Source organism: Elephantulus edwardii, unplaced genomic scaffold (genome assembly GCF_000299155.1).
Source record: "Elephantulus edwardii isolate Elephantulus edwardi_28Jun2011 unplaced genomic scaffold, EleEdw1.0 scaffold00032, whole genome shotgun sequence".
NCBI lineage: Eukaryota > Metazoa > Chordata > Mammalia > Macroscelidea > Macroscelididae > Elephantulus > Elephantulus edwardii.
Window position 1 is genome coordinate 12,853,321 of NW_006399782.1, and position 22,908 is coordinate 12,876,228.

General features: G+C 42.1%; 1 protein-coding gene across 1 annotated transcript in view; it reads right to left on the minus strand.

Moving 5' to 3' along the window:
* The window catches only part of ARHGAP31 (Rho GTPase activating protein 31), a 145,219-nt gene that overhangs the window by 49,294 nt on the left and 73,017 nt on the right, over nucleotides 1-22,908 (minus strand). Inside the window, exons 2-3 of the mRNA XM_006884262.1 lie at nucleotides 4,728-4,830; nucleotides 604-748 (exon numbers count right to left, since the gene is read on the minus strand). Of these exons, the coding sequence (XP_006884324.1) occupies nucleotides 604-748; nucleotides 4,728-4,830 (248 nt within the window). The remainder of the gene's footprint in view (nucleotides 1-603; nucleotides 749-4,727; nucleotides 4,831-22,908) is intronic.

The following is a 22,908-nucleotide window of genomic DNA, read 5'->3' on the forward strand; positions in this document are numbered from 1 at the left end:
CAATTTTTTAAAAAAGAACACTTGTAAAGAAAAGGCATTTTTCTTTCTTCTTTTTCTATGACTGTCTTATTTGGTGATGACACCATTTTTTTAATCAATCAATCAAATCCACAGACCTCTGCTGCACTCTTCATATCTACTTTTTCCAGGTTTCTTTTCTTTTTCTGCATTTCTCATCTCTCCCTTGACTTTTGATCATTCCCTCCCCTCCATCCACCCCCTTCTTTTCCCAGCCCCCAGAAGAAGCTCAGACTGAGCATCTGGAAGCTCGGGGTCCTGTCTTGTCTCTGTTGTGTGACCCTGGGGCGGTCACTTCTCCCAATCCTTTCTATACAATGAGGTACTTTTGGTTAAACAAACACAGAGATAATTTAACCCAGCTCCTAAAACAAACACATATGGTTTTGAAAGCTCAAGAAAGAAAAAAAAGCAGTAAGCAATTCCACTATTGACTCTCTTCACCATACCATCCTACACCCATCACCATGCTAAGAGAATGTCAACCATCTGGTGAGTATTATTCTTATTATTTTAGTGCTGAAACTCTCCTTGGCCTGCCCATGTGTCCCACCCAGTAACCATAATGGAAATCCAAACACTTACCGTGAATTTCCCATAGAGCTCATAAGTCAGGAGGGGGTTGGGAAGCTCCCTGAAGTAGAGCTTGCAGAGCGAGCCCACACAGTGGATGTCCTGGAGGTATACTTCTCTTGTCAGATCTGGACATTGATCTGAGCCAAACTCCTGCCTGAAACAACACAGACAGAGACATAACAATCCCAGGGAACATGTGTTCCATGTCCCCAGCTGCTTGTTGGCTTAGGGGTAAAAAGACCCCAAACTGCTGATCTGACTATATGTTGACCTTGATTCAGAATGACCTTCTACTCCAAGCCCAAGGAAGCTATTAAGAGGCATCAACTTTAGGTCTGGACTCACCCTGAAAATGCTGCGGTGGTTAGAAAGACAGAATGTTCACTTACAAATGAATTTTTTACCACATTATATGTCTGGAGATGTCTACCCATCATGAACAGTGGGGAAATATGAGAACCGTCTGCTGAATACACATACTGAGATTTTAGTTTTTCCAAAATATTGTTCTTATTGAACTTCTTTCTGAGCAGAGAGAACAATCAGGGTGGGTTAGGCTGTTATCATTCATCTCTGCATATTCCTAAGGTTTGGTGACTTAAATCAACTTTCTCTTTAATATTGAATAGAAAGAACCTTTGGGGCTACCCGACTGTCTCTGGTAGATAAGCCTGTAAATATCTTCCTAAACAATCTGTATTAATGTTCAGTGCTTCAAACTTATTCCTGAGATGGTTCTATATTCAGGTAGCATAGATTTAAGGCCATGTTTTGGTTCTTATAGACTTGTTTTAATTTTCTTCAGTGTTAGTTTGAACTTGCACATGAATAATTGATAGTCTCTTCCAATCAGCACCTGACTTTCATCTCACATACTTTGGGCCTGGTGTTAGGAGAGGACAGTCTTTGAAGAAGGACATAGTGGATGGAAAGGTCAGTGTAAGAGAGAAAGAACCCTTAATAAGATGGATTTACATGGTGACTTTAACAATGGGCTCAAATGTGTCAGATGGTGAAGATGGTCAGGATAGGACGAGGTTCAGATCTGTTGTTCAGAGGATCACTACGAGTCATGGTTGACTTGACAGTACATACCAACAATAACAAACAGTCTAAAGTGGATATCTGGGGACATCATCAGATTCTAGACCTAGTGTGACCTAATTAGAAAAATATTTTCTCATAAGGTTACAAGAATACACCACCTTACATGATATATACTTAACCAGTTGCCACGGAGTTGATTATGATTTATGGCAACACTATGTGAACTGGCCATCACAGAAATTTTAGTGGCTTTTTCAAAATTAGATCAATAAGTCTTTCTCCTAAGATGCCTCTAGCTAGACTTGGAACTATCACTCTTCAGTTGGCAATAGCATGTTAACCTTTTGCATGACTCATGGACTCCAAAAGATATTTATAAGTTAATGATCTGTATAAAGAATGTCATATTTGAGCTTTAATACAAAAGAATAGTTAGAATTCTGATGAGTATTCCCTTGGTCGGCCAAGTTGTAACAAAATCAATGAGATTCACAGGTTCAGAATTTCCAAAATGGTTCATTACCCAATCTTTACTTGTCTGTTTCTGCCTCTTTACTAAAGGGATGGTAAATTCCTGAAACTAATTGAGTAGGGTTTTGAAAAGAGAATTATGCATGGCCTGATATATTCATAGTATTATGTTGTTTTTTAATTGTTGGTTGTGTTATTAATGAAGTAGAACAAGAACAGTGTAGCATTTATTCATTTAGACAAAATTTTTCCTTGTCATAGCTCAGATATCCCTTAAACTAAAAAGAAATTAGTCATAATCTAGCTAGCCTTACATGATATTAACTGATATGATATGATATGATATGATATATATATGCCAAATTATGAAAACATATTTGCTGTGGAAACTGTGGAAAATGTCACACATGTGGATTAAAGACACAGTCATCAAAGTCTATGACGGCAAACAACAACAAAAGAGAATATTATAAGTGTGAATGTGTGTGTAAAGAATATTTTTTTGTGTGTATATATGTGTGCGTTTCTTTCTAGCCATTGTTCGACTTTGCTATGTAGATAGGTGGGAAGATATGAATAGGGTGTGTTAGCCTATCCACAAGCGGATTGGTAATTCTCAACAGTCTACAGGGGGATTGACTAGTCTTGCCATTGATTAGAGCAAGCCAGAGTGATGGAAGAGATCTCCTGGTGCCATTGAACAAGAAGAGAATGTAGGATACCCTTCTTGCTCTAGCTATACCTATGCCAGCAATATTTCCAGCAGCAATGCCTATGGCCAAACTGGAGACCTGACATGAAATAGGTCCTTGAAAGGGGGAGTGCAAATATTGGCAGGACAGAGAACATTTTTTGACAACTGGGGATTAGAAGCCAATATTGTCAGGACTGAGAACTTGGAAGAACTAGTCTCAAGCAGCAGGGCTTGAGGCTGAGGTACTTGTGTGCACATTCTGGGAGCTATCCTTTTTTTTTTTAATTTTTAGAAATAAGTTTAATGAACATTTACAGAGATTTTGGATTTCCATCCATTCATTGCTGCACTTCTCTCCCCGCCCAGCCCTCCCCCCCACCCCAGTTCACTCCTCTCTTTGAAAAGTGAAATAAACACTCTCTCCCTGGTACACAATCCCCCCCTTCCCCCGACACCCCTTCCACCGCCCCAAGTACATTCCACTATGAAACCTTAATTGTGGATTCTTGTGATAACCATAATACCCTATCATACATCACTTTCAAAATCTCAGGAGCTATCTTATCTGTATTCTGTAATTAATCTGGATTGTAACCTTTTAACGAGTTGCCTGCAACTCGATGGCACTTAACAACAACAACAACAACAATACGGTTCTGTATAGTCTGTGAGCTATCCCATTGCGTTATGGACCCAGCAAAACAGTAAGATTGGTGTTGAGATGAATAGAAAGAGGTAAGGAAGCATGGGGGAACATGTCTGATCTCATGAGAATTGGTTTTGTGTTATTGATGCTGTTGATGGGGACAGTTCCCCTTTGTAAAGTTGGAAAATGTCAGATACGGCTGTCCCTATATTGTTCTTGCTCTTCAGTGTGTGTTTATATAGTGTTTTTATATACAGAGGAAACTCTGGTGGCCTAGTGGCAAGAAGCTGCGCTGCAATCCCAAAGGCACCTAGTTCAAATCCACCAGCTGCTCCATGGGAAAAGGGCAATCACCTTTCATGCAGTTTGCTGCCTCTGAAGATCCACAGGAAGTTTAGTTATGGGTCAGTTCTGACTTAATGGCACACAACAACAACAATATATAAGGAGCTCTGGAGGCCTAGTGGATAAGGAGTTGCACTGCTAATCCAAAGGTATGCAGTTAGAATCCACCAGCAAGATTTACAACCTCTGAAATCTAGTGGATGGGCAGCTATGAGTTCTCACTTGATAACAATGCATAGCAGTTGTTGCGTGTCATCCAGTCAGAACCAACTCATAGCTGACCCTCCAGCAAGTTTTGAGAGGCAGTAAATCACACAGAAGGAGACTGTCCACCCTTCTCCTGAGGAACAACTGGCAGATTTGAACCATGTGCCTTTGGGAGGGTTTAGGAAAAATTTAGAGTTTTAAAATTAGCTCATCTTCCTACAAATTTAAAAAATATCAGCTTCAATTAAGTATATGCATAATATTGCACATTTCTGATGTGTCAATTAGATGAAACATCAATTATTAAGTATGACTCAACCAAAAATTCACATGACTTGTCCCAGTTCTGAACACGACATAATGGGAACCTGATATAACCAAGCTTTTTGGGTAGGTAGGCGGTTGATAAAGAAAGCACATTTTCCTAACTTGTTATGTAAATCATTTGAGTTAGATCAAATTCACCTAAGGACAAATCTACTGCAAGACAAAAAGCAGATTAAAAGCTCTAAGGGAACTTTTGTTGGAAAGAATTACATCAGACTGGAGAATTTCCTGATTAGATTACGAACAGTCAGGCATTAGAAAAATTAGTATGTGATTTTCTGCTCTGCCACCCTTTCCTCAGTGTCTTCTGGCTTTTAATACTTCCAACACCTACGGATGGAGGCATGGGCTAAAGGATCATGGGTATATTTTTTTCAAGGTGATCCTGTCTGTTACCTTAGCCGCTGTATGTTTGACGTCACACCAGAAAGCCTATAGACTCCATCCACAATGCCGTGTGTCTCTATAAATTCTGCACAAGTCTTCAACACATATGGAACTATAGAAAGGAAAAAGAAAAAAAAAAAGCACAATAAAATATTAGATATAACTCTGACTATTCTTTTAAAGATACAGTTAAAACACCAGGTAACTTCAAAGTGGCATAAGTGGGGAACACACAAGAGTTACAAATGGAAACAGTGACTTGTAAATGGCAGAAAAGGTTACGTTGCTTTTGTATTAAAAAATGCAAATAATCACAAGGACTTGGTAAAGTTTTAAATGCTTATTTAAATTTTTTTAATTTAAAAATGTTGATTTTAGAATTTGAAATCCGCAGTGAGTAGAAATTCTGTAAGTTAAGAAAAAAAAAAAAAAGAAATTCTGTAAGTTGTTTTCCTCATTTTATTGATTTATTGTGTTCTCTTGACAAGCAGTATCAATAGTGAACTTGTCATCAGTACAAATTCTCAGGCTTCACTCCAGATCAAATGGATATAACCCTGACACACACTTGGAAAGGTGGAGGATAAGCAAAAGACACCTTCAATGAGATGGACTGACACAACAACTGTAGCAATGGGTCAAGTGTGTAGAGATTGGAAGATGGCACAGGATAGGGCAGGGTTGTTGACAGGGTTATCCTGAGTCACTCAACAACATCTAACAACAATTTCCACACAGCAGCCAAGGACTGTTCTTTGACAGACAAGGAGAGCTCAACAGTGGTGTCCAGAAGAGTGCAGAGCACCACTCAAAAAAGAGAGTAATTCATGCCTGCCAAAAGATGTTAAGCCAGTCAGTCACTGATTTAACTGATCACATACAAGGGACTGACATGGCCTCTTGAGTTCTTGCCACTCCAGAGGGCCTGGGGTGGTGGTAGAAGAGTATGGCCGCAACTCCATCTCCTCAGGACTAAGCGTGAGGACCTGGTAGGTATGGTGGTTCAGCACAGCCAGAGCCCTTGGAGAGTTGGCAAGTGATGGCTTTGGACCATGAGCAGATGGAACCAAGGTCTCCCCTTGTAAGCATGCCATAAGTGGTTTTGGTACAGAACAGCGTATGCCCCAAGTGACAAAGAGTTCCCTAGAGCATAGGTGATATGGGATTGCTTCACCCCGGAGTACCTAATCCAATAAAGCTTTAAACTATATTAACGCTAATCCATTAATGCATAGTGCATGATCGTGCTTATACAGAATTACAAGCAGGGATAGACTTTTATATCAATAGACAACAGGAGTTAGGATTCAACTTGCTTCCTGGATTTTGCATTACTAAATACAGTATTTCAAATATTCATCCCTGGTTTCCTTCAACTACTTATTGCCATTTTAGGAACTCTAAGTATAGTTTATAGGGATTTCTGGCAACCTATGGGTAAGGAGTTAGGCTGCAAATCCAAAGACAAGCACTTAGAATCCATCAGCTACTCTGAGGGAGAAAATGGGCGGTCTCCTCTTGTGCAACTAATGTTGTTGTTGTTGTTATGTGCCGTCGAGTCATTTTCGACTCATAGCGACCCTATGCACAACAGCCCTAAACCCTGCTCTATCCTGCGCCAACTGCACTGCCTCTGACACACCCATCCCGATTACCCCAGTCACCGTATCAATCCATCTCCTAGAGGGTCTTCCCCTCCTGCACTGTCCCTCCACCCTCCCAAGCATGATGTCCCTCTCCAAGGACCCGTCCCTCATCGCAACATGTCCAAAGTATGTCAGACGAAGCCCCAGAATCCTTGCCTCCAAGGAGTAGCTTGGTTTAATCCTCTCCAAGATGAATCTGTTTGTTTTCCTGGCAGTCCATGGTACATGCAATTGATAGTGTCTAAAAACCTGCAAGAGGGTGAGTTCTGAGGTGTTTCCAATTTGACAACACACAACAACAATAATGATAAAGTTCATCATATTTGAAGTATTTCGCCCATCACTGGAAAACTGTGCACCCTCGGAACTGTCTTCTCCAGAACACTTCCATGTTTATTCTTGTCTTCTATGACTGAACTGGGAAGGATCTTTTCAACCACCCATAAGTAGGTGCAAGGCAAAGAATGGACTTGGGACTTGGGAGGCCCAAGACCACAGGGGTGGAACCACTTTGTATGAGTGAGTGCAGCGTGGGAGCCGGGCGTGGCTGAGGAGGGGCACTGTGGGAGTGGGCACAGAGCCAGCACCTCTGCCTGGCTTCACCAGACTTATGATCTCATTTGATTTATAGAGTTCTTAGTAAAGATTTTTGCCTCCTGCCCTACCTCTAAAAAACAAAATACAAAAGGTGCCTTAAAAAATTGTTTTTCAAGATATCATGATTGTGTGCCCAATGGCCGTGGACTCTGGCACGTCTGAATTAAAACTACTGCCCTGTAACCAGCACTGTGGTCTCTAGTTGCCAAGTCCAAATTTGAACGCCCAATTGCCTTTGTAAACTTGGGCAAAATATGTAATGAATTTTTTTTTTCAGTTTCCACATCTGTAAAATGCAGATAATGTTGTTGTTGTTATGCACCATCCAGTCAATACGACTCACGGTGACCCTCTGAATAGCAGATCTGAACCTTGTCCTATCTTGCACCATCCTCAGGATCTCAGACATGAGTGAGCCCCACTGTTACAGTCACTGCGTCAATCTATTTTGTGAGGGAGGCGTCTTTCTCTCTTTCTCTTACCCTCCACGATGTCTCCTTCTAAGGAACTCCTGAACAACATGCCCAAAGTATGTGAGACAAGACAGAGTTTCACCATCCTTGCCTCTAAGGATCACCTGGTTGCGTCTCCTCAAAGGCAGACTTGTTACTCTGGCAGTCCATGGGATATTCAGAATCCTTCCCCAACACAATAATGACGGAAAATACTGGTATATTTATCTCATAGCTAAGACTGGTCTGTGGCACAGACTCTGGCATCAGAATAAGCATTCCACAAGGAAGTGACAGTTCTTATTTCTATTTACGGTTGTACATGCCATAAATTTATAATCTGGTTACATGTAATCTTGACATAGAGCTTGCTTCCTCCCATCTAACAAGGCAGAACTGACTAACCTCATATCAGTCAAAACTCATCTCTATACCTGAGAATGGCCTTTGTGCCATGTTGTTGTTTGAGAGTAGGTTCCCCCCTTATAGGGTTTCTTTTCCCCCATTGGGTTTCTTTTCTGTGGGTCGAATGCATCTTTGTACCATCAAGGCATTCCGATCCAACAGTGTTTGTAGTGTGTGCTAGCAGTTGAGATACCGCCCTTGGCCCTTTGGGAGTTCTGCACGCTGAGCCATTACTGCAGCATTAACACTTAAGAGTTCTGAGCAGTCACAAGGTGGACTACAAAAAAACAACTTGAAGGATGTCTACAATGAACACTCCACTAAGGGGCAGGAGAGTGTCTCCAGCCCATCCCAGCCCATTCTCAGCTAGCAACTTCCTGGTACCATGGCTCTTCCTCCTGCCCCATCCTCTCAGTTATAGCAACTCAGGCTCTGTTAGTTTTAAAGGCAGGAAAACACATTCCCGGATGGAGCTGGTTGACTCTGGCTTTGGTACAGAGGCCCTAGAACCTCTTGTCCACAGCCCTGTTTAAACAGGAGACAACATTAAAACAACTCAAGGGAAGAGCCCAGGGCCCCATCCCTGAGGAGTATTAGCTTTCCCAGGTTCTCATCGTGGGCTAGGCTGTAAGGTGTAGGAGTTCTCTAGCATACTCAGTCAGCAGGAAAGGCTTCACTTTTTGTGTAACAGTCTGTCTCTTTTCTCCCTTTCCCCCTCTCCATCCCTCTTTCCTCTCCCCCCCCCTTCTTCTCCTTCTTCTCCTCTCACTAGAGCAGTGGTTTTCAGACTGCCCTGCCTTAGTCCAGGACTAGCAGCAGCAGGACACCTTCCCTTGAGTCTGATGCAGCACTGCGTTGAAGAATCACCAGCCACAACCACTAGAGCATCTCACATTGTAATGTACACACAAACCTGAATGGGGATCTCGTTCATACTCAGGTTCCGATCAGTCTAGGGTTGTTGTTACGCACACTGAGTTGGCACTGACTCACAGCTGACTCTCTAACAGATTTTCAGAGGCTGTAAACCAAAAGCTGAACTGCAATCCTGTAGGCAATTCAAATACACCAGTTACTCTGTGGGAGAAGGAAGGATGGGCAGTCTCCCCCGGTGAGATTACCTGCCTCTGAGAACACACTAGGTTTTCAGCTAGGGCCTGCTACAAGTCAATTCTGACTCAAAGGTACACAACAACAACAGCAGCAATCCAAATGGAAGGAGGGTGCTCATCTTTCTCCTGCTGAGAACCCGGTGAATTCGAGCTGCCTGCCTTTCCGTTGGCAGTGCAACTCATTACCTACTAGGCCACCACAGTTCCCTTGGTCTAAGGTGTGCTATATATTGTCAGGTTGGAACTGACTCATAGCTGACACTCCAGCAGGTCTTCAGAGGCAGTAAACTGCATGGGAAATTGGCCAACTTTCTCTCCTGAAGTAGCTGGTGAATCTGAACCAAGTGTTTTTGGGTTGGCAACACAACTCTTTACACTAAGCCACCAGAGCTCCCTTCCTTCATTCTAGGATTCTTAGGTCCTGTTGAGTTGAGTATGCAGCTGACCTGAGCTCTGCCCTATCCTCTTCATCTCTAACTTCAACCTGTTGCTCACGTCTGTCTCACTGAGGTCTTCCTCTCCTTCTCTGACCCTCTACCTTTCCAAGCATGCTTATGTCCATTTCCAAGGAATAGTCAAAATAATGACAGACTTAAGAAGCTTCATCATCTTTGCCTCCATGGAGCCAAATTTTCCTTTCTAGTGAGCTCTGGAGGCTTACTGGTAAGAAACTTCACTGCAATCCCAAAGGCACGTGGTTTGAATCTACTAGCTCCAGCAGAGATGGATAAATAATCACCTTCATGATATGTGTTGTTGCTATGCACCTGCGACTCATAGTGACCCTTTGTACAATAGCTCTGAACCCTGCTCTATCCTGAGCCAGTTTCACTGTCTCTGACACATCTACTCCCATTACCACAGTCACTGAGTCAATCCGTCTCATCCAGGCTCTTCTGTCTTGCACTGTCCCTCCATCCTTCTAAGCATGAAGTCCTTCTCCAAAGACTGGTCTCTCCTGGGACCATGACCAACGTATGTGAGGTGGAGCTTAAAAATCCTTGCCTGCCTGTAAACAGTCTGCTAAGGGTCAGTTATAACTAGACAGCACACAACAGCAACAACAAGGAGAAGCAAAATCCCAGGTGACTGCCATCTACAGGCACATGTTGAGGAGCAAGGGTCTAAAGACAGCATTGGAGAACAGAGCTTCAGGGACCACTAATAGTCTCAAAGTCTAGAGTATTGTCTCCGGAGTCCAACCAGCTTGGGGACACCCTAGAATTCTGATCAGGGTAGAACTTGATACAAATTAGCTGAGTAGATGTAGATGGAAAGAAAGCTCCCATTGTCCATTCAGGCATGGGAAGGAGCGAAGCCAGAAGCTGGAGTTACAGAACTAGTTTTGTGGGATTCATCCTGGGCACAAAGAACTTTGTCTCCTCCTCCAACACAGTTGCTGATTATGATATAATGTTATAATTTCCTTGAACTATTCCACTGAGGGTTATACATTCCTTTATTTTTGTTTATTTTTCCTATATCAGCAATCTTATACATTCAGTTTTAATCTGGGTACAAAATTAACCTTAAGATGGTTTCTGAGGTTTTGTGTTATTTCTTTTAAATCTTGCCTTTGATTCATACTCCATAATTTGTAAGATATGTTTTTATATCTCATGCCTCTTTTAGTCCAATATGGTGCAACTAAAAGATAGTTTCTACTTTAAAGAGCGTTGAGGTGGGAGGGCTGGGCGGGGAGAGAAGTGCAGCAATGAATGAATGGAAATCCAAAATCTCTGTAAATGTTCATTAAAATTATTAAAATAAAAAAATTACAAAAAAATATTTTACAACTCTCTAATCCAACAAGACAAAAGCAGAAGTAATGCTTCAGAAAATTACTCAACTGCTGAACTACCTGTAGGAGCCAACATTTTATATTGTGTTATTTTTATCCCCTACCACTCTGTAGTTGCTTATTAAATACATTTTGAACTGATTTTCCATCTCATGCTAATGAGCCAAGACAATTTCTATTAAGTTCAGCAACCATGATGATGGAAATAAAAATGACAGTCATTCTTGACTTCTTCAAGGGTTTGGTGCAGTAAACAGCAATAGGGAGATAATTTCCCAGGGACTCCTCCTCTTCCTGAATTGATAAACCTGCTATCCTGCCTCACTTCCCCATGTGATGGAGTTGTGATTACATCTGGAGACAGAGATTGGGACACAGCTGTAAGTTATGTGGTGAGGGTGGCCATGCTCACTCATAGTGCTAATCACATTTGTGCCTTGAGGACATATGGCACTCTCCGTCCCCATTCTGGAGTTTGTTAAGGTCTTGTTTTGGTCAGATGTATCCTCTTTCTGGGTCTTTCATTCCTGACTTTGAAAATCTAGTGTCACCATCATACAAGTGACTACTACAGTTATCAAAAGGAATTCTTACGAAACCATGTAGACAACTCTCAAAGGAATGCACAATGACACAAGTCTGATCACAGAAGAGTGTCTATGATAGGACCCCATGTATATAAAGTCCTAGGAAATGCAAACTAATCTGTAGTTAGAGCATGAACAAGGTAGAAAGGAAAGGTTATGAGGGAGTCTGAGGAAAGTTTGGAGTGTAATGAACACATTCATCATCTTGACTGAGGTAATGAAAATGTGGGAAAATCCTTGTGGGAGGAGAATTGATATCTGTTAGGGGGAGATAAGATACTACCTAGGGAAGAAGCAAAGATTCCCCGTGAGAATCTGTTGTGCAGAGACAGACAGAGAAAGAGACAAAGATAATTGTAAGAAGTCCCCTTTTCAGGATTTTTCCAGCTGCTGACTCAGTGGCTGAGGTAATGGGGGTAGGTGTTTCAGAGACAATAAGGTTGGCTCAGGATAGAGCAGGATTCAGAGCTGTTGTACACAGGGCATAGGGTCGCTATGAGTCACAAGCGACTCAATGACACATAACAACAACCACCACCACCTCTCAAGGTTGGTCATCCAAACCCAGCAACAAGCATCTCTGTAGGGCAAAGACGTGGCAATCTGCTCTCATAAAGATTTATAACCTTGGAAACCATAAGGGGCAGGTCTACTCTGTCTTCTGGGTCACTATTACAAATAGGAATTGACTTGATGGCTGTGCTTTTCTGTGTGGAGAGAGTTCAAATGTTCTGTATTTTTAAGCTTTCTAGTAGTATTTATTCCGCTCCCAGCCCGACTCCCCATGGAGTTGCTGCCTTCTTCTTTGTTTTCAGCACAGAATGTCATAGCATCCTCCCCAAAGATTCTAACAGCTCTCACACTGGTGCCTTGGAACTTCCTTCTTTGTCTGCTAGGCTCTGCTCTTTATTTTAGCCTCATCTTTTCTCCGTCCCTCTCCAACTAAGGTGTCACAAGTATTGCAAGCAAATGTGAATTGAAGGTTGATGCTTGGAACCTTCCTAATCATCACATGGAAGGAAAGCCTACTGGTCTGCTTCCACGAAGATCCCATTCAAGCAAATCCCATGGAGCAGCTGTACTCTGTGATGCATGGAGTCACTATGAGTCAGAATCAACTCCATGGCAAAGAGGTTAGTTGCTTTTTCTCAACTTTGTTCCAGCTGCTCTGTGGGAGAAAGATGGGCAATCTCCTTTCGTGCACTACAATGTCTCTGAAAACCCACTGGAGGGTCAGCTATGAGTCAGTTCCGACTCCACAGTATATAAAAACAACTATTACTGGGGTGGGGGTTAGGGGATGCAAGCAAATGGGCTGCTGCCTACTAAAGTTATTCCTTTTCCATACTTGCTGATTGCCTTTGAGTCAAGCACAACTCACAGCGACCCTATGAACAAAAGGCTTGAAGCCCCTCTACAACTATCGACATTTATCGAAGTTCATAGGGTTTCCGGAGGCATGTTATTTAGGAGGTGGATGGCACTCTTGCTTCCGATTTCCATACTAGCCTTTACATATTTATTCATACATTTGGTAAAAACGGCAGAGTTAAGAGTAAAATCATCCCAATGATAAGTAACTGTTCACACTGACCCCAAGTACAGAGCCATATTACCATTCAGACCATGGAGAAACACGTAACTCCTCAGCATTGCACCGACACACATTCTTCGGCACACCCACTAGCACCCCAACAATCACAGGTGCCAAACACAGGCATAACCCAGCCACTCTTCCCCGGCTTTGGTCAGGGCCTCCTGGGGATGAGAAAGTCAGTGGGACAAAGCTGGGATTCCTCAGCACATCTCTCTGCTCTGCGAAGGACTAAGAGGCAAGACACGAAGCACTGAGAAGTTAATTCCTGGCACAAAATTTAACAGGCAAATCAACTCAAAACTCTCAAACTCATTGCGTCATGCTGGAACTGGCTCCCAGCTGACTCTGCAGTGAGTTGTCAAGAAGCTGTAAATCACACAGGTGGAGATGGCCCATCTTTCTCTCCAGGAGCCACTGGCGGATTTGAACCACCAGAGAGGCGCCACCTTTGGGTTAACAGTGCAACTAGTTACTTACAACGTCCCCTGAACTCTTTCAAGAAGGTTAAGGAGGGGTTTAAGTTAAGTGTCAGGCTCAGAATCTTTTTCAGTGTCACAAAGAAGAAAAAGGAAAAAAAAAAATGGAGGGAAGAGATTTCTCCACTGATATTCTAGAAATAATCCTAAAAGAAGACCCAACCCTTAGTCTCTAGTCTCCCAATGAAAACAAACTCAGGGAAACAAAAGGATCGAAAAATTTCTTGTGTTTTAAAAAAAATGTCTTCTGTTAGTATTTCAGGAAAGATAACACCAAATTCTTCTCACACAGCTTGTCTAAAATTCTGAAACTCTGAGCGAGTAATACAATTCCATTTCTGCCTCCATCTTTTGAGAAGGACATGAGTGAAGTATGGCTCAATCTAGTCTTCTCGACACAGCGAGGATAGTGCAGCTCAGACAGGCTTTCCTTGTGTTGCTCATGTTGCTGTGTGCTGTTACCACACAACAGACTCATAGCCGACACCCGCCCCCGCCCCCGGGTTATCAGGGGTAATAAATCTCATAGGAGGAGACTGCCCATCCTTCTCCCAGGAGCAGCTGGTGGACTTGAATGATGTGTCTTTGGGATTGCAGTGTCTTACCACTAGGCCACTAGAACTCCCATTCTGTTGTTCATAGTGTTGTTAAAGTGAGACAATGGAGCAATACTGTTCAACTCTCTAATCCATCCTTCTGACACAAAGATTAAAACAAAACAAACAGAAACTTATTAAGTTTAAATGTAATGTTTTGAGCACTTTATAGCACTAATAACTCAAAACACCGCTGATACAGGTGGTTACTGTCTTCTAATTTTCTTGGAAAAACCATTTTTAAAACATGTGAGGGCTTTGGTCTGAGTTTCTTTTTTTTTTTTTCCTATAATTATATTTCATTAATCTTCACAAACATTTACAGAGATTTTGGGCCTCCACCCACCCATTGTTGCACCATGGTCTGAGTTTCTTGAAAAAGACTTTTAAAAATACATTCTTTTTTTAAAAAAAATTATTTTCTTAATTTTAATGAACATTTACAGAGATTTTGGATTTCCATTCATTCATTGTTGCACTTTTCTCCCTGCCTTAAAAATACATTCTTAATTACTGTTGTCATATAATTTAAGTATCATAAAATTTACCCTTGTAGAGTATACGAGTCAGGGGTTTTTGGTACATTCACAGAGATGCGAAAACTCACCATTATCTAAGTCCAGTGACTCTCATCACCCCCAAAGGAAACTCATTACTAACCCCTTTCGCATTCCCGCCTTCCTCTGTTGCTACTGTCATTAGGTTCCATTAAACGGATTCCAATGGACAGATACCCAAATTAAAAACTCCGAAGAGTCTTCTAGGCTGTAATCTTTACGGGGTGCTTTGGTGGCCTAGTCTGTGGAGAGTTGCACTGATAATCCAAAGGCCATCTTGCCTCTCCTGAGTGACTTACATAATTAAGAAAATCCTCAGAGGGTCAGCTATGAGCTGGTTCAGGTACGCCAGCAAAAGGCTGAGTCTGAGATGAATAATATTTATAGAGGTGGCCCTACCAGGACAGTGATTAAGCCCTTGGCTGCTAAACTGAAGGCCAACAGTTTGAAACCACTTGCCACTTGGCATGTATAAAGGTTACATCCTTGTAAACCCTGTAGGATAGTACTGTGCTGTCCTGTAGAATCACTATGAGTTAGCACTGACTTGGTGACAGCGTGTCAATTTTCACAAGAGCAGATCACTGGGTGATCTCAGCAGAGCTGAGGAGTGAGTTGAATCGCTACCTTTTTTGGTTAGAAGTCTAGTGGTTAACCCCTGAATCATCTGGACTCCATTCTTTCCTCTTAGTTATTCACTCAAATTTGTTGCCGTCAAGTCAGAATTGACTCACTACTGACCTTCCGGCAGGTTTTCAGAGGCTGTAAATCAATCTCCTCAGAAAGGAGATTGCTCTCCTTCCTCCTTTTAAATAATGTCAGATGTATATTCTTTGTTTCTTCAGTGTTTGTTGTTGTTGTTGTTATGTGCTCTTGAGTCATCTGTGACTCATAGAGACCTTATGTACAACAGCTCTGAAGCCTGCCCTGTCCTGAGTCAGTCTGACTCCGACACACCAATCCCCACTGCCTCAGTTACTGTATCAATCTATCTCATCCAGGGTCTTCCTCTCCTGCACTGTCCCTCCACCCTTCTGAGAGTGATGTCATTCTCCAAGGACCAAAGCATGTGTGACAGAGTGCCACGTGCCCAAAGCATGTGAGAAAGAGCTTGTTACTATGAGTCTAACAACTGCTTATTAATTATAGATCAGACCATATAAATTCAACTGAGTGTGTTCTCTGAGGAACTAGACCACTGCCAGGCTTGAAGCATTCCTGAGCCTTCTTTTAGAAACTAAGTTCAAAGCTAGTTAGAAATCCTTCACCTTCACCTCCACAAAAAGTATACTCTTTCAGGAAGAAAAGAAAGGAATGGTTTATGTCTTTCTGGTTTGTTTTTACTCAGACCACCTGGAGTGACCAGAGGGCTCAACCTTGGAAGGCAGGATGAAAGGGCAGCTGCACCGTGCTGCCCAAAGCTGATCTGGAGTCAGCCCAGGAAGCCTGTATCTTGTTTGTTACTCCTCCTTGTGCAACAGAAGCCCAGAGACTCTTATCTTGTTCTTCCTTAGGTACTCTTTAGGGGTGCCCAGCCACAGAGATTATCTTGAAGCTGTGCATTTTGGAAAAATTGCAGGTCAACACGTTGCAGTACATTTTACTGAAGAGAGAGAGATGATGTGAGCTTCGTCACGTTCCTCAGTGGGCCAGAAGCTGACTCAGTGGTTAGAGCCTTGCCACACTTTGGTAGCACTCTGACAAGAAGTACAAATTTTAACTTATGTTTAGTGGAACAAAGGAACCCTAGAGGGGGAAGAAAACCTCTTTCCCAACTTCTCAGGGTGTTGTTGTTGTTAGGTGCCATTGACTAAAGTACAACTCATAGCACCCCCATGAACAACAGATCTGAAATCTGTTCTATCCTGTACCACTCTCATAATCTTTGGTGTACTCAAGTTCATTGCTGTAGTTACTGTGTCAATCTACCCGGTTGAGGGCCTTCCTCTCTTTCACCATCCCTCCACCTTTCCAAGTATAATGTCCCTCTCCAAGATATAATCTCAGCTAGCAACATGTGTAAAGTATGTCAGACAAAGATTTATCATCTTTGTCTCAGAGGAGCACTCTGGCTGTACCTTCTCCAAGACCTATGCTTGTTCTTTTGACAGTTTGTGGGATATTTGGTACTCTAGTCACTGTTCAGCTCTCAGATGTACAGCAAGTGATGGAAAACACCATGGCCTGAATCAAGTGCATCTTAGGCCTCAAACTGACATCACTGCTCTTCCATAATTACGAGAGGTCCTGGACAATAATAGACTTTCCAGGTACAATATGGCTCCGGATCTCTTGACCGATTGTACCAAATATATTGACTGTGGATCCAAGTAGGATGAAGTCATTAACAGTTTTGATCTTTTCTCCATCTAAGATAATGCTGTCTACTGGTCCAGTGGTGAGAAATTATGTATTCTCGATATTGAGATACAATCCACATTGATGGCTACAGTGTTGGATCTTCAGCAGTAAGTGCTTCAAGTTCTTACTTTCCACAAGCAAGGTTGTGGAAATAGGTTTGTTTGTTTGTTTTTTTTTCTTTAAATTAACTTCTTTAAAGAAGCCAGAGGAATGTCACTAATCAATGAGGCAATTTCTAAATGTTTGTTGAAGTCCTCGTGAATGGCTTTATTAGGGCAATTATGCTTTGTTAAACAGAAGTGTTTGCCTAACCTGCTGGCCCAGAGCTGTCAAGGGCTAACTGTAGCACTACTGGGCCAAGCATCTAAGTCTATTCCCCAACACTTGGTGCCAGAGATACTCCTGGAGTCAGCTCTTTGTAGATATATATGTCCAAGTCCTCCCTCTGTTCCACAGCCCATCCTCTCCTCTTGCATCTCTACTCATTCCTGATGACCCAGAACGTTTTCTGCTACCACACACATCACTAAGGACTTGTTTAGCCTGACAGCAGTGGGATGAGGAATAGGAATGCAAGTTTTGCCCTTAATCAGGTGGAAAGGGAAAGGCCAATTAGAACACACCTAATAGATGCAGACAGAGTGCTTTTCAGAGGCAAAGATAATAAGGCTTGCCTCACCTACTTCGGGCATTTTGCTAGGAGGTGTTATTCCTTGGAGAGGGACATAATGCTGGGAAGGGTAGAGGGTTGGCGAAGGAGAGGATGACCCTCAACCAGGTGGATTGCCACAGTGACAGCCACAGTGGCCTCTAATGTATCAGGAAGTGTAAAGATGGTACAAGATAGGACAGGGTTCAGATCTGTTGTTCCCAGGGTCGCTCAACTCAATGGCACATAACAACAGCAACAGCAACTAGATGCCAAACTCTGAGCTCTCCATATAGCTATATTTTACCCAATTCAATCATCTGAGAGAAGATGGGATCAGGGTGCTCCTTGGAGGCTAAGATGGTGAAGCTTTGCTCACATACTTTGAGCATGTTGCTAGGAATGGCGATTTCTTAGAAAGGGACATCATGCCTGGAGAGGTGAGGGGTCAGTGAAGGAGAGAAAGATCATCAATGAGATGAATTGATACAATGTCTGTACCACTGGGCTCGACTGTGCCAGAGACGATGAGGATGGCACAGGACAGGATGGGGTTCAGAGTTGTCCACAGGGTCACTATGAGTTATACTCAAATTGAAGGCCTGTAACAACAACAATCACCACCACCACATATGGGAAGGATATTTATCTTTGCTTTGTAAAATGAAGAAATTCAAGCTCAAAAATATTAAACAGCTTATCCAGCTGAAAATAACCAAACAATATATGTTAAGAGCCCTACAGAGTCACAAAACTGGCTCACTATCAGCAGTCAAAACCAAAGCAAGTTCTGACTGTGGAACAGACCGTCAATTACTCATGTGCACATTCAAAGTGAAGCAGAAGAAAATGAAAACAAGTTCACTAGAATAAAAGTATGATCTTGAGCGTATCACCCTGGAATTTAAAAATCATCTTAAGTATAGGTTTGAACACCAATAAACCCTGAACATCAAGAATAGCACTGAACACCAGTGATCAAGGACCAGGCGAGTTGTGGAATGTCATTAAAGATAACGTCCAGGAAGATGGCAACGGATCAGTAAAAAGAGAAGAAAGAAAAGACCAATGTGGATGTCAAAAGAGACCCTAAAAATTTTACTGAAGAGTTGAGAAAGCCAAAACAAAGAGAAGAAATGCTGAAATAAAGAGCTACACAGAAGATTTCAAAGGGCAGCTTAGGGAGATAAAACAAACTACTATAAAGGATTGTGCAATGACCTGGGATTGGGGAATAAAATGGAAAGGACTTACTCTGCATTTCTCAAGCTGAAGGAAATGAAAAATAAATTCAAGTGAGTTGTAATATGTAAGGACGCTATGGACAAAATCTTCCACAAACCAAGAAGATGACGGAGGGAATACATACAGTCACTTTACCAAAAACAATTGGCTGACACTGAAATCTTTCAAGAGCCGATGATAATGAAGGAAGATACTGAAGCGGCACTGAAGGCATGGGGAGGGGGAAGACCCCAGGAATCTATGGTATACCAATTGACTTGTTTCAATTAACAGATGTAGCCCTGGACCTGCTCGCCAGTCTACATCAGGAAATTTGGAAGAGAGTTGTATGGCTGACTGACTGGAAGAGATCAGTGCTTGTTCCCATTCCCAAGAGAGGTGATCCGCCAGAATTGGATAATATCATTAATATCATTAATATCACATGCAAGTAAAATACTGCTGAGGATCATTTAAAAACGGCTAAAACAGTATACAGACAGAGAACTGCTAGATGTTCAAGCTGGATTTAGGAGAGGCTATGGCACCAGGGTGATCATTGCTGATGTCAGATGGCTACTGATTAAAAGCAGAGAATAGCAGAAGATTGTTTATTTGTGGTTTATTAACTACACAAAGGCATTTGACTGTGTGGATCATAACAAATTATGGCTAACATTGAGAAGAATCGAAATTCCATTCTTAATTTTTCCCATGCAAAACCTATGTCCAGACCAAGAGGATATTGTGTGAACAAAGCAAGGAAACACTGCATGGTTTAAAATTAGAAAAGGTGTAAGTTTGCATCCTTCCTCCATAGCTATTTAATCTGTATGCTAAACAAATTCTTCAAGAAGATGGACTCTATGATGAAAAGTGTGGCATCAGGATTGGAGGCAGACTCATCAATAACCTTTGTTATGTGGTTAACACAGTCTTAATTGCTGAAAGTGAAGAGGACTTGAAGGACTGACTTGTTGCAGAAGGTTAAACATGGCAACCTTCAATATGGATTGTATCTAAATGCCAAGAAAATAAAATTTCTTACCACTGGACCCAGAGGCAACCTCATGGATGAAGAAAGGATTGAGAATGTCAATGACTTCACCTAACTTGGATCCACAATCAATACACTTGGTACCAGCATTCAGGAGACCAGGACATGTACTGCTCTCGGAAAGTCTGTAGACAAGGACCTCTCAAAATTCTTGAGGAATAATGATGTCAGCTTGAGGACTAAGGTGCACCTGATTCGAGCCACGATCTATGCAACTGAGAGCTGGACAATGACTAAGGATGACATAAGAAAAATTGATGCTTTTGAACTGTGGTGCTGGAGAGGAGTACTGAATATCCCATGGACTGTCAAAAGAACAAACAGGTATGTCTTGGAGAGGGTGCATCCAGAATGCTCCTTGGAGGCAAAGATGGTGAAGCTTCATCTCATATACTTTGGGCATGTTATCAGGGGAAATTATTTCTTAGAGAGGACATCATGCTTGGGAAGATAGAGAGGTGGTGAAAGAGAGGAAGACCCAGTGACTGAAACAAAGGTCTTGAATGCGTCAGAGATTGTGAGGATGGCACAGGGTTCAGATCTGTTGTTCACAGGGTCACTATGAGTCATACTTGACTCGATGGTACCTAACAGCAACCACCACAACAACAAAAATCAGAATTGCTTGTGACTCACAGCAACCCTAAAGGATAGAGTTAATGTTGTGTGTGGAGTTGGAACTGACTCATATAGCTGACTCTTCAGTGAGTTTTCAGAGACAGATTACTCGCATCGGAGGAGACTGCCCATCCTCCTCCAGTGGAGTAGCTGGTAGATTTGAACTGTGTGCCTTTGAGATTGCAATGCAACTTACCACTAAGCCACCAGGCAACTTACCACTAAGCCACCAGACCTCCCTAAAAGGACACAGTAGAGCTGCCCAATACGGATTCTGAGGTTATTAATCTTTATAGAAGTCAAATGTGTTCTCTTTCTTCCTTAGAGCAGTGGTTAGTGGGTTTGAACCACTGAACAGTCTTTCTGTTGTTGTTGTTGTTGTTGTTGAACCACTGATAGATCTTTCAGTTGTTGTTGTTGTGTGCTATTGAGTATGAAGTGATTCCTTGCTGACCCTGCGTGTATTCAGAGACTGGCAGAGACTGCCTAGCCTTCTCCTGCAGTGTAGCTGGTGGATTTGAACAAGGTATCTTTTAGTTGGCCACATAGCTCCTACCAGTTGGGAGCCCAATGTGGCACTGGTCTACTCTTTATAAACATGACAGCCTAGAAAACGTTGTAGGGAAGTTCCACCCTTCCATGCTGTGTCACTGTGAGTTGGAATAGATTCCCAGGCACGTATTTCTGGTGGGCGGAAACAGAGAATGGTGTAAACAAGGTGCGAAGGCAAGAAATAATGTGGTGAATTCCAGGAATGCTGACTAGACCAGTCTGGTGAGAGAGAGAATCATTCAGGTGGATTGGGTGAGTTTTTTGAAGGCCTAGGAGGACTGCCTTCTAGCTTGATCTCCACTGGCAACTAAATCTTTATAAAACACTTTCCATTTTGGTCATGAAGCTCTCAAACATCAAAACATTCAATGGCTCCCCACTGCCTACAGATTAATGTCCAATCCAGGCAGCTCCAGGACTAGATATTTAGCTATGTAGACCTGAATAGTTCTTCCTTTCAAGGAAACAGGCCTTTGAGAATGGTGGGTGCCATTTGGGAGAGAACACTGGACACAAACATAATTTCTAAAAGGAAAAGTGAGATGTCCCTTTAAAGTCTGTACTGGAGATACATTACCAATCTTCTGAGAGGAGAGGGAAGATGAGATCGGTCTGAAATTTAAGAAAATAAACTGCTTTTCATGACTCAGAGGAAAGAATCTGATTGAGGAGAGTAAAAGTATCTTGGACCACCCATGATTAATGAGCATATGAGGAAGTGGAAAAAGCCTAGAAAATTTTCACTGTGTGCGAGTGAGTGTGCGTGTATGTGCTTGTGTGTGTGAGATGGGGATGAGTTGTTAAGAGCCATTAAGTCAGAAGTGATTTACAGCTGACACTCCAATGAGTTCTTAGAGTCTATAAATCACATGGGAGGAGAATGCTCATGTTTTTCCCACAGAGCAGCTGCTGGATTTGAACTGTGTGCCTTTGGGTTGGCAACACAACACTCTACCATTAGCCCACCAGAGTTCCCCTGGGGATGAGTGAGATGTGAACAGACAAAAAGGAGGATGTGCTGACAACAGACACATACTAGGCAAACCATATAGGAGTTTCTGTGTGGCCTTGTGAACAGACAAAAGGGAGGATGTGCTGACACCAGACACAGAAGCAAACCATATAGGAGTTTCTGTGTGGCCTTGTCCTCAGAACTGGCTCCACTCTCCTTGCATAGAAGACACAGAAGTGTACAAAAGTAGTGTACAGAAGTCTTGTCCCATTAATATAAATGAAGTCTGGCATGTTTTGCACAATTTATAGTGAGGAAGCTTTGCTTTCAAGGGGTTTTTATGGGCAGCAATCACACACACCAAGGGGTTGCTCAGTGATGGTTTGAAGATCTGTCAGGAATCCATTACCCCAAAGCCAAATTTGTCAGCATCAATTTCTTTCTCTTTATCAACAAACTATGTAAGTCCTCAATTCAACTATATAAAGAGCTCAGCCAGTTTCAATCATCTGATCAAAGCTTTGATTTCCTCCCACTGAACCAGATGTTTGTTAGAGTGTGGTTATCCCATCCCAATATGTGTCAGAATCCTAATCCTTATAGATGTAAAGGAGAAAGGATACAACCCTCATACACACCTTTCCTGATTGTAAACCATACTGTGTTCCCCTGTTCTGTGCAAAACTGCTTCTTGGTCTGCGTGGAAGAAAATCATTCATCAAGGCTGTATGCTTTCTCTATATCTATTCAATCTATATACTGAGAATATAATTTGAGAAAGTGGACTATATGAAAGAGAATATGGCATCAGGATTGAGGAAGATTCAGTAACAACCTGCATTATGTAGAAGACACAACCTTGCCTGTAGAAAATAAAGAAGACTTGATTGAATTGAATTAAAGATGACCAAAGACAACAGCTTTCCAAATGGATTACATCTCATCAAGAAA